General features: G+C 40.7%; 1 protein-coding gene across 1 annotated transcript; it reads left to right on the top strand.

Annotated features, from left to right (window-relative positions):
* The first annotated feature begins 9,531 nt into the window (after nucleotides 1-9,531).
* Nucleotides 9,532-11,682, top strand: LOC113745596 (probable serine/threonine-protein kinase yakA). Its single transcript, XM_027277319.1, has 2 exons — nucleotides 9,532-10,757; nucleotides 10,848-11,682. Exons 1-2 carry the CDS (start codon nucleotides 9,738-9,740, stop codon nucleotides 11,637-11,639), a joined length of 1,812 nt encoding a protein of 603 aa, XP_027133120.1. The 5' UTR covers nucleotides 9,532-9,737; the 3' UTR covers nucleotides 11,640-11,682.
* Nucleotides 11,683-13,123: the final 1,441 nt, after the last annotated feature.

Genomic DNA, 13,123 nt, shown 5'->3' with positions numbered 1-13,123 from the left:
GTCAACGAGGTCACAAATCCTGAAAATAATCTTTCCTGTGGCACCGATACTGCATTATGACTTCTTTTGAAATGGATGGATGATGTCCACTGTGATCTAATGTCTGATTCACTGTGGACACAGCACAGTCATTGCTTCACACTGTGGGAGATCTGCTTGTAAGAGAGGCTGGTACAGAAAGTGATACTGTGATGGAAATGTACAATATGTTCACAGAGAGTGCATGCAGAATAATTAAACAGACAGCTACTCAAATAACTAAATACTCGTCATGAATTGAACCTGTGCTTTATATTTAAAGGTTGGGTTACCACCAACATCATCCCTGTTGTGACTTTGATTCATACAGACAGATTTTGAGATTTATGTACTTAAATTTGATGGATGTAAATGTGGCATAAAAAAGCAGCAACATCTCTTTCCATAAACTTTGTTTCCCCATTCATCTGGATAATCCAGAGCAGTAGATCTTGCCATGATCACTCTATTGTGCAACTTCTTTCTAACCCAGAAATAGCGCCTGTCGAAACTGACAGAGTGACATGAGCGATCACTGAATTTGACAGGATGCAAAGTTTGCCTCTGTTATGGAACACAAGGGAATTGTTTGGCAAAGGCTTTGTGGGTTTCCAGGTGAGGCAAGGCTGACCAGTGATGTGAAACGAATGAACAGTAGACAGTTTAAAGGTTTTACCTTTATTGAAATGAGGGCAAAATCTATGTAACCTGCATTGCACTGATTTTATTCTTTGAAAGATGCCCAAAAAAGAACCAGACATTTCTTCTTGTGAAAACACGCTATCCTATAAGCAGGTGGCATTTATGTGACACCCTCCACTGGGCCTCTTGCAAGTACATTTTTATACATTTTATATATTTTTTTGACTTTTCCTCATAAGAGTGTACCAAGTTTCATTCACCAAACTCGCAGGTCCTTATTTGCACGCTGTTTCATACACACATGCTAGTTGCTGGTTTTCAACTGTGACACATGGGAACAGGAATACTCTGCTGTCTTGGGTTGAGTATCCTGCTTTAGAAACTCAGCATGACTTTATGATGTATCTCCTTTCACCACCATCATCTCTACATTCTCAGTAGTTTTGTCAGTCTCTGTCCTTTTCCCAATGTGGGTTACCTGTTCCTCGAGTTAGGTCCGCTAACAAAAATGTCATGAAACACTGTTCGAGAATTATATTGTTCATGTATATTGTTCTTCTTTTTTTTTGGCCATATTCTATGGTTACATTCCAAAAATATGGGACTTGATGACTCAAATTTCTATAACTGAATGAGTTGATGGAAAGGATTGCCTGAATAACAAGAAATAAAGGATACCTGTGTTGTTGGATACCTGATGAGCTGTCAAATCAAAACAAGCTAAAATAGGCTAAAACCCTCGTCATATTGGAGTTTGGTGATAATTCTCTGTGGGTTATTCACTAGGAGACACACTGCTCATAATGTGATGTTAATTAAGAATATTGATTAGTGTGGTTATAAAATAGCTTTTAAAGCTTCTTAGGTTATTAAATCATGTATTGTGTATCTGCTCGTTCCAACATGTAAATGATAATATATGATGCTGACAAATTTAACATTTAAATCTAAGCCTCATTACATATTATGAAAATGTCCTACATGTCATATTGGATGCACATTCCCCCACATGTGGTATATTTATAAGACCTTGTCTTGAATTTTAAACAAAGTTCTGTAAGTTGGAACAATGCTTATGTGCTCAACATGCATTTGTAATGATGGACGCACCGTTGGCTCTGGCAGAATGGAAGAAAATATTGGAGGAGGTGATGCTGTGCATGACAAATTTTGGGTGAGGGAGAGAGAAATTGGATTTTAATGTGTATGCTAGAGATGAACTATAAAACCAGAGCGGCATGTTAATGTCAGGTGCGAAGGGTGCCACCGCCGGAGGACATTTTACTCTGAAACAGAGAGGGTAAAGGACAGAAAGTGAGTTTTGACAGCTGAAAATCTCATCTCCTGAGTTGAATTTGTGGGCTCAATCCCCCTTTTGTTCTGTGTAGATTTATTATAGCTGTTTTTTAGTGTGAGTCAGCAAATATAAAGTCTTATTTCTCTGCTTACTTTTTTTTATCAACTTCTTTTTCTTTCTGAAGGTCAGAAGCAACAGAGCCTAAATTTCTATAACTGATCCTGATCCTCTTCAAAGTAGGAGGGTATTTCAAAGGGTCACGTTAGAAGCTCGGCTCAGAGCTAATCCCGGCAGTAACTGCTGTGAAAAATGCGGACCGAATCTTTGAAAGACCTGTTCCTGCCTCTGTAGGCTGCAACCCCCGGGTGAGGCGGCCCTTGCAGGTGGTTGGCGGCATGGGCGAACTCGCAGCAGATAACACAAGTCTTCACCTGATTGGATCAGAGCGAAGGAGCCTTCTTGTCAGCACTGCAGCAGCTGGGAGCCAGAAGGAAGGGCCACAGCGAGGCTCAGGCCACTCGAGCCAGAGAGTCATTAGTCTTACCCTGAGCTAAGACCGGGACCCAGGGGAAACACCTCGCCTCATAGCAAGCGGAGTGTCAGAAAGAGGCTTTGTCTGATTGATTACACTACAGCAGTTTTTGCAGGATAACATACATTACTAAAATTAAAAGGACCATTCTAAAAACCTATATTTATCTGATAGGGGCCAAATTGGCCTCATAGTAGGGATGCTGACAGTAAAACCTGCACTGGAGAAGATTCTGGATTGATTTCCTGTTCAGTTTTGCACAACTCGTAGAGTGCTTTACCTTTGAAAATCAAGTTTACATTTAGCACAGGTGAAGTATCATTAGACTATGCATTTTCCCAGTAATCCTTGCTGCACTGCAGTAAATGTTTTTTTGAAGGCCAGTTGCTAATGTATGCATCCAAAGCCCATATATTGTAATCTGGCTATCTGCAATACACTTCCCCAGATGGCCTGTAAATTAAACTGCTAATGCTCTGAAAAGCTTATGACAAGAGATACAGTGTATTAACATATGTATCGGTGTACACTTACATTGAGAAGTCTATTTGTCCTTTGCAGAGGACGTTGTAGTCGGGGTAATAATTGTCACGCCAAAATACAGTGAAGCGGGATTTGCAAGGAGCCATTTGGACAATAAAGAAAATTTGTTCAGTGCCCTCAACAGCACTTCAATAAATAATACAAGCAGCTCTGAAATTGCATTGTTATTGAATACAAGCCGCAGGCAATTCCTGGATCACCCTTTTTTCCCCGTGTATCAATTCACATTACACAGAGATGGGAAGTATTTACTATGGAGGAACTTTATGGGATTTAATCATCATTTGAACTTTTGACTTTATCTAATTATCCACTAATCTATCCATTATATATAACAAGTGCTCTGACAGTGTTCTTATGATCTCATGTGTATCTACTCTATTTCACGGGGGTTTAGTCTTTTAAGGAGTGACCATGCTGATGCTTAAACCTGCAATAATTTTTTTTTGGCCACTTGGAGACAGCAGAAACACATTTGAAAGACAACATTGACATATTTTATATCACATTTTAAAAGTGATATGGTGTTAGTTGTTAGACATGACTGTCATCATAGCCAACAGGAAAAATAAATAAATGACCTAATTGGCAAACAGTAGAGGATGTGTGGCTCATGTTTGTTTGGCGGAGCCTTAAAGTTGTTTAACGTCCTTTCAGATTCATATTCTTTGTATATATTCTGTCATCATGATTGATGATTGATTTTTTTTTTTTGTCACCCATTCTGAGGTTTCTTCCATTTTTTTCCCTGTTTGCCGCAGGAGACCTCTTCTTTTACTAATTGATGGTCTAAGGGTAGATGGTGTTGTATTCCCTAAAACATCTTAAGGCAAATTTGTGATAATACTGAAGTGTATAAAATGGACTTGACTTGTAGTCAATGAAATACACTCAGGACTTTTGCTGCTACAGTTGGTTTGGTATGACCACAGAATGTATTAAACATGGACGTAGTCTACAGTACAGGTTTCTGAAGAGCCGTTGTGTTGTCAGAATGTTGTGTTGTTGTGTTAACACAGGGGCTTATGGAGACTGACTTGTTCTTTAGCCAGCTGTATATTGGAAGCTTGCACTTTCTGGCGCTTCCATGTTGGCTTCACTTCACAGCCATGGAGGTTGCCACTTGGGTTTTATGACCAGTAGCTTATGGTGGTTAATGTTAGCCAACTTTATATAGATCCAATTGTGCTGCTCTTAGACTGCACTCCTGTTAAAAAATGCATCCAGAAATGAATTCATTACAGCACCACTTACCTTTGCTGCAAGAAAACGCAGGTGTCTCTTCTTTTTGCTCATCAATGCAGTGCAGAGTGAGGCATGAACATGTGGCTGCAGATGAATGGAGAAGTGAGGTCAAACATGAAGCCACCTGGATCTGAAGAGGCCGATCCTTCACTCTCTGACCTGACAGTGTTGGGCTGCGTCCAGGGAAAAGCAGACCTATCTGAGGTGTCTAATATAGGCCCATCTGCCTGCCTCCCCTGGGTCCCCTGCTACCTTTGCCCCGCCATGTGTTCCCCCGTAGCCTACATTCCCAAATCGGTGGCAGCCGAGCCCACATTCAGCATCTGTCTGTGCTAGATACGTCAGTCTGTGCTGGCCCTGCTCGCAGCTCCTCCACAAATACTCCGAGGATATTCTCACACTCCAGGCTTCCCACACCTCTCCAGTAAATTATCACCTCCCCAAAAAGAAAGCGCTGTGTTGCCTGAGAGTTTGGATTACACAGCGTCAAGTACTGGGCCCAGATAGTTGACATTGCTGTGTAATCATCATTACCCTCACAACTGCTTCTCAGCTAGGGTCACAAGAAAGTCAGTGCTCGAGTGTCATCCAATAAATGTTATGTAAATACTTTGATGTTCAAAATGCTCCATGTCTGAAGAAGTGTACGTCTAAGTTGCTGTTTAACTGAGCACCGAAGATTTAGAGATTGCTGCGATAAAAGCGACTTCCACAGCAATACTAAAAAGAAAAGTGAATAACCTCTGAAGAAAACGTCTGCAGTATATGATGAAATGTGTGTGACTGCATTTAGGAAAATTGAATGACCGTGTTTGACTTTGAAATAGTGAGTCTTATTTATTATAGGAATGTTTTTATTCTGCACTGAAAAAATCTTATCAGGCAATTTTTTATTAATATTCAGTTCTAATCATTCAAATTTTCCGAAAAAGAAAGATTTTATTTGCAATGAGATGAATGCATGAATGCTTCTAACAATTCCAGTCATTTTCTACAATCAACTGTAATTTTCTCAGTCCCATTTTGAGAAACTGACTACAAAATTCTTCAAAGAAGCAGTTATTGGAAGTAATTTTCACTCAAGATCAGATCAGATCATCTCCCCTTGTTTGAAAACCTTCATATGCTCAATTCATTCAGTTTCATTCCTAAGTTATTTCACATTCATGTCTGAGTGGTGGGCTGATGCGAATAAACTTAGTCAAACCAAGTCTACAGTAAGGAGTAAACTCCTAAATATAAAGTTCTACCTTGAGCTTTCATCTGGGGGCATCCTGCATTATTTAACCCACTCTTTACTTTTTTTTTTATAGAAAGAATAAGTAAATTGTTTGTATTGTGACAGTTCAACATGTATGGACAATAATGTTTTCAATCAAACATCCACCCACCCGTTTTCTAACTGTCTTATAATCGCTTATCTTTATCAGGGTCACAGTGGGGCTGGAGCCAATCAGGTGAGGTACACCTCGGACAAGTCACCAGTTCATCACAGGACTGAGACATAGAGAAACAACCATTCACACTCACATTCACACCTATGGGCAATTGATGGCTAAATTCCACCAGGAATAACACATTTAATATTTGTAGTATATCAATGCTAATGAAGTGCAGTTTGACCGTTCCATAAACTCAACTATACAGTAACAGTTATATTATATTAAATATAGAAACCTGACAAACACCAGTTCATGATTTAGTTCCACGATGCCACATGGATATTCAGCACACTAAAAAAAAAAACAGAAAAAAATTTTGCTACATTTCTTTTTGTCTTTTTTTTTTTTTTTTCAAAAACTTGCTGCTCACAGGGAAAATGTGTTGATGAATGAAGCTCTCATGCAATGTGAGTTGCTGACAGCTCTGGAGACCTGCGGGACCAATTCATTTGCAGCGCAGCGATATGTTGAGATCAGTCCCTCAGATGTCCCAGACGCCTGAGCACTTTGAAAGAGTCATAGGCCTGTGCTGGTACTGGGAAGTCAGCTGCGCTTCAAATGAATCAGTGCTTTAGAGCACAGAGCTGCCACTGTAACACCGGATTTCTCATTACCTTGAATGTATGAATCAGACTTCCACTTATAATTTCTGATGTAGACTACAATAGGCCAGTAAGTGGCTTTGCATGTCTGTCTATTGAAGAAACAGACTGTAATATGTCTTGCTTTATCAAGGAATATGAAGTCATCTGGCATGAGGCAACGGCATGCAGGCTCCTTCACTGTGAAATGATAATTGGATCCACTGTTGCCTTTGCTTTTGTGATGTCGGCCTTACGGCTTTTTTAGGCAACATGGGAAGAAATTTATATGGCAAGCAAAGGAGTCTATTTTTCCTCTTTACTTAATGCAGCTATTTTTTCCGGTCCGAGACCTTGGAGGCAATTGTGACGTTCATTTGAGTCTTGTATTATTTATAACTCTGATTTGGATGAAACACTGTTGGAGCGCTTTGTCTGGAAAAAGGCTCTCTCACATCACCGGGGCTCTTAAAAGTCCACCTTGTGCTTGAAGTCATTGACCCTCCCCTCTACTCTATTCATCACTCAACAAATGGCGATACCCATAGAGAGGCCAGCCTGTGTTCCCCGCTGTGAATTCCATTAGAGGTACGGACACACAATAGAGCATTTTTTAAGCTTTTGACATTGTAATGCACTGGGGTCATGTAATGATATGTAGGACATAATGTATAAAAGACTGGTTAAATATATGGAACTGTAAAAAATAAACACACATTACAGGCAAATCCATTCACCTCCATTGAGTGTCACATCAGAGTTTACCGAATACATCATTCCCAAATTAATTATGTGACCCCCATGACCCATGTTCTCCAAAAGATTTGCTGTGTCAACATCATCACTGTAAATTTAGCAGAGAACCAAACTGGTTCCATCGTGGTGACCAGGCAATAGAATTCCGCACCAGCATTAAAGCTTAAGCATGCTAAAAGTGTAACTAACCCCCCAAACCACTTTTCTCACTTGAAAACCAGGGTATATGGGTATTTAGTAGTGTTGTTACTCAATTCAGGTCCAAATCTTGACAGTTTACTGCAAAGTTTTTGAATTATTCTGCTGACCAGAGGTCCATAGAGAGACCGGCAGAGTTAGCCTTGAGCTTTGAGGGGCTACTGAAGCTCCAGCAGACTGTGACATATTCACAATAGCGACTGTCCTCTACTGCATTTTTTTTAAATTTGCTTAGAAAGAGCGGGAACTAGCATAATTTGGGGATTTAGTTCAACTTTAATGAATATATTATTAGATCTTTAAAAGAAACAAATTACTTGTTTTTAATCAAATTATTATTATCTCAAATTAAGTTATACAGTAAGTAATTTGATTAAAAAGCTTTAGATTTCCAATATTTACTTGTCAAATAACACTAATTAACAACACTGATCTACCTCCATCTAATATAAGTCAGTGGGTGTCAAAAGGTTGCAGGAGACAGCACCCTAAAGCTAATCATTTATTGTTAGAGAAGCAGTAACTTTCAGCTCAGTTGCATTCTTTTAAGAAATAAAGTATTAAGCAGTTTGCAGCTTCCAGACCAGCAGAAGGAAAAAGCTTAAAAAAGGAGGTCAATACAGAGATGGCATGGTAGGCTGAACTGCGGGCTGTTGGCACTTTTTATATGCACTATTGCATATTTGCATTATTGTTGCTGTCACAGAAGCATTAAGTACTAAGGCAGAATATGGCACCAAGTCAACATAATATTTATTATGTATGTATATTTTATGTTGATGAAAAATAGGAACGAATGTAAGTTCAATATTTATGTTGAACTGAAATAACCCTGTTTCCAAGCTCAACATTTATTTTGTTTTCTAGAGGGTCTTTGTGCTTGTTGAGAAAAGAGACAGTTAGATTAAGTAGCAAAGGTGAGCCATTGGAAAGAGTGTGTTTGCTTTGCTTTTCTCATTCAGTGGCTGAGTAAATATATCTGTAGTTGGAGTCAAAGCTCAGTGCTCCAAGATAGACAACAACATTGCTTGTGTGTAAGCAGAAGGCCACCTTGGGTAAATAATCACCACCCACCTCTGATAACAACAGGGCCAAATTCTACACCAGGCTGTAATAAATAAATAATCACAGTGCATAACTTATACTTTAAAATGAATAGTAAACATTTAAAGAAATCTCTGATGGGAAGAATGAACAGTTTAATGTCTGCACATTTAGCACAGAGCTAAAGTCAGAGTGTTTTTAGCCTAGCTTTGCATAAAGACTGGAAGCGGGGGCAGCCTGGCTAACCTGGCTCTGTTCTCGGTGAAAAAAGGTTAGGGGCAAAGTAATTGATCCACTCACACTGAACCTGAATCCTGACAGATCTGAAATGCTGACTCATTGAATTAAAATGTAATCCTAATTTCTCCTTAAAAAATGCCCAGTGTTGTTCATCTGAGGGTTGCAGTGATCCACTGTGGAGCTTAAAATTCAAAGTGGAAGAAGAGACTTCTCCTAACACGTCTCGTAAACTCTCCTGCGCCATTAAACCATCTCAAGTTATTCATTGTTCATTCACATAAGGACAGCAAAACACCACAGCCTGGAATATGTACAGACGGTAATTACTGAGGAGCAGGTGATGTGGAGCAGGTGGTGAAAAACGGTAATTACTGAGGAGCAGGTGATGTGGAGCAGGTGGTGAAAAATTTGCAAATCTGCAAAAACCTCCCTGTAACTAGTGAATAATTTCACTTTATTGTATAAAACATTTTTGCCATTCCTGTTTTATCATATAAATATTTTGTTGTCTCATGAAAAGTATAAGTTATTAGCAATGTGTTTTGTCACTTCTTTATTCAGAGCATTAAAAGGGAAAAAAAGTCTTGGTAAAGCGCACACACATGCATGCACACACACACACACACGCACATACACACGCATACACATACACATACACACACACACACACAAACACATACACACACATACACACACACACACACAGTTTTTGGAATGTTTTGATTTGAATGTGTTTTTTTTTTGTTGTTGTTGTTTTTCTTCATGTCCTTTTATGTCCACGGAACTTGATGATGTCACATAGTCATTTTCTCATGTCCTTTTATCTCCAAAGAATTCGATGATGTCACTGATGTCACATGGTCATTTTACAGACTTTTATACTATAGGCTGAACCCAGTCAGCTCCCTCTGTTTACCTTCAGAGAGAAGAACACAAGTGAGTTATTCTGTGTTTGGAAACATTTAACTGCGAAAATGTCTTCAACTTGCACAAAGTACACACCAGCCACCCCATATGAGGTTCAGAAGCATGATGTACTGTACAGCAGCACCACATGCTATCAGGTTATAGACTTCAGTGGTGAGGGATCATTTGGAAAAGTCACCAAATGTATCAATTTAACAACAGGCAGTCACGTGGCAGTGAAAATCCACAAAGACGATGGAAATGTCTCAGAAGTCATTCAAAAGGAGATAAACATGCTAAAAGCGATCAGGACTCTTGATCCAGACAAAAATAACATTGTCAATTTCATGGAGGATTTCATGTTCAAAAACCTCTCCTGTCTGGCCTTTGAAATGTTGGACAGGAGCCTTTGGGACCTCATGGAGGAGAGAAGGTGGATTCCTTTAAATCTTAATGAAATTCGTCCTGTAGCCCGTCAGCTCATGATAGCATTTGATGCTTTAAAGAGTATTGGTATCATCCATACGGATTTAAAGCCTGACAATATAATGCTGGTGAACCAAAATGACCAGCCATTTAAAATCAAACTGATTGACTTTGGTCTGGCCAGACGGGTGAGCGAAGTGAGCATCGGAACAATCATGCAGCCTTCTTCATTTCGGGCTCCAGAGGTGACCTTAGGCCTCCCCCTGACGGAAGCGGTTGACATGTGGGGAGTGGGATGCGTTATGGCATTCTTATATTTTGGTAGGGAGCTTTTCCCTAGAGAATGTTCATATAATGTGATTAGATCTATGGTGCACCTGCTGGGTCGGCCTGAAGATGACTTGTTGAGTGCTGGATTATACAGCTGGGCATATTTCAGCCTGAATGAGGACCCCTACAATCCAGGCTTTAGGCTGAGGTCACCAGAAGAGTTCACACAGGTGACAGGCATCCAAACCCAAATATCGTTCACGTTTTTCGACTTCGTTGAGGATTTGCAGGATGCAATAAAGACATACCCAGCCAAAAAAAGTGACATTGAGTATCGCGATAGGATGGAATTCCTAAGCCTCCTCATGTCAATTCTTGATCCGAATCCTGAAACAAGACTTACTCCGAGGGACTGTTTAAATAACCCGTTTCTGGCAATGTATCACCTGAAAAAATACATGGACACCAGCTCATATCCACATGAGGCACTTCAGTGTATGACTTTTACACCCTTGAATCATCTAGACTCAGAAACAAAGTCAGATGAAAAGAATGACAAGTCAGACCCTCAAGCTATCGAAGCTGACTTAAACGAGCCAAGTCTTCATTTTGATGAAGCTTGCTCAGAAAAGAGACCATCTCTTACTGGACAGGGTTTACCCCAAGTGGACCATGTGGAGCTGCAAGTGGCTCACATCGTCGATGAGCAGACATTCACCAATGAGCTCCAGGCGGAGAAGAACATAAACAAGCATCTCCAAGAGGAACTGGAACGGCTGTGCATTTCATACCAACTGCTCATTGCAAGGTGTGAAGATGATGCTCTCAAAAACAGAGAGCAGGCTGCTGTCCTTCAGCGTGATCTTGATAACGAGATCTTGCAGAAGAAACAACTGCAAATTGACTTTGATGAAGCCACCACTGCACTCCAGCAGGAGCGAGAGAAGAACAAGGCTCTAGAAAAACAGCTGAACAAGATGGTGATAGAACAAGTTGACATCTTTCAGCATGAGATCCACAACTTGAGGACTGAGCAGGAAGCCCTCTGTCAAAAGATGGCGGAAGAGATCACTGTCTTGCAACAAAATGCGTTTGAGAAGGAGAAAAATTTTGGGAGAGAGCTGGACGAGCTGAAAACTCAGCTCAGTGTTCAGATCTCACTCAACCTGAAGCTCTCCAATGAGCTGAAGGATGAGAGAGAGGCTCCCCAAAAAGTCACCAGTCGTGATGACGACTGTGAGGATGAGTGCAACAAGCCGCAGGAATCTATGCCTAATGCAGAGCCCTTTGAACCAACAAAAGAGGCTGAGGTTCCAGAGGAAATGCCGGGCGAACAGCAGGAGACCATCAGTCCTGCACCGGCCCTCGAATGCCAGAAAGCGGCTGAAGGAAATCTTCCACAGAAGACAGCAGAACCACCCTCTGTCTGGAAGAGAGTCCGTCACTTTCTGGGGTTGAGGAAACCAAAGAGGTGGAAGAGGAGGAGGGAGGAGGAGTAAAATAACATCAAGTATTGTGGGTTTTTCTCCAGGTGCTCTGGTTTCCCCTAAAAAAAAAAAATTGTTCAGATATTGTTATATTTATTATAATTTGTATTTTGAAGTTTTTGTAGCTTTTGTACAGTTGTTGGTTGGGACCTGGGGCATTTTTAAGTCTGTGTCTCAATTTAGGATGACATTACAGAAATACATCTCCTAAAATGGTTTCAGGATTTGAATTTAGATAATATCCTAACTGAGTATAAAAATACAATATTCATTCAAATATTTAATTATTTCTGCAATGAATTGTTTATGCTATATTCATTTTTTGTCCTTTACAGTCATCATGGAAGAGTTTTTTTTTCAGAATCTTACATATGAAACTTTCAAATGTATAGCTGTGGTATTTTGAAGTGGGGTTGTATGATCTACTTCTTGCTACAGTAGAGAAGTAGAGCTATGCACTGCTGGGGGCAGAGTCAGTAGAAAAATATATTTTGTATACAATAATCAATATCTGTCAGTGTACACTAGAATATTTTCAATGTTGTTAGACAAACTTTTAATTTGGTGCTAACTTTAGAACTCCAAGAGAATGATGACATCAGAGATGGGCCTCAGGTAAGTTTTGAGGGTGCCCTGAAAAGATGTCCTCACTTCAACCTTGCGAACCTTTCGTTCTCTACTTGGAAAAGTGGATGTGACCAAAGCCATTGGCCAGTCATTCCTTGGTGCTTGGCTTTGTTTCAACAGCACGACATCCCCCGGTTGTAGGTTGCGACGTGTCCTGTGCCACTTGCGCCTTGAGTGAAGGGTGCTGATGTATTCGTTTCTCCAGCGGCTCCAGAATTCATTAGCGAGTGCTTGTACTCGCCTCCACTGGCATTTCAAGAGGTCTTTTCCAGTGAAGTTTCCCGGTGGAGCAGGTAAGCCTGGTTTCTGAGTCAAAAGCATTGCTGGGGAAAGCAGGAGCGGCGAGGAGGGGTCAGATGAGATTGGGGCCAAGGGTCTGGCGTTGATTATTGCAGATACCTCTGCCATCAATGTGCAAAGCACGTCATGAGTCAGATGAGTGTGTTTGTTCTGCAAAAGCATGGAGTCAAAGATCTTTCGTGTCACACCTATCATCCTCTCCCATACGCCTCCCATATGAGAGGCATGAGGCGGGTTGAACTCCCATGTGCAGCCGCTGCTATGGAGATACTTCAAGATGTTCGACTGCTTTTCATCAGGTGATCTCATGCCTAGCTCTGAACTGGCAGCAAGGAAGTTGGTGCCCCTGTCTGACCGTAGCTGTTTTGCTGGGCCTCTAGCTGCAAAGAATCTTCGCAATGCATTTATGCAGCTGCTGGTATCCAGAGACTCAATAATTTCAATGTGTACACCTCTGGTACTCATACAAGTGAACATAACCGCCCACCTTTTGCTTTGAGCCGCACCGCCTCGTGTGCGTCGGGTGACAACTGTCCACGGTCCAAAAACATCCAACCCAACATAAGAGA

This window comes from Larimichthys crocea, chromosome I (assembly GCF_000972845.2).
Source record: "Larimichthys crocea isolate SSNF chromosome I, L_crocea_2.0, whole genome shotgun sequence".
In the NCBI taxonomy this organism is placed as follows: Eukaryota; Metazoa; Chordata; class Actinopteri; family Sciaenidae; genus Larimichthys; species Larimichthys crocea.
Note: the sequence above shows the minus strand (reverse complement) of the source record. Positions and strands in the feature narration are given on the sequence as shown.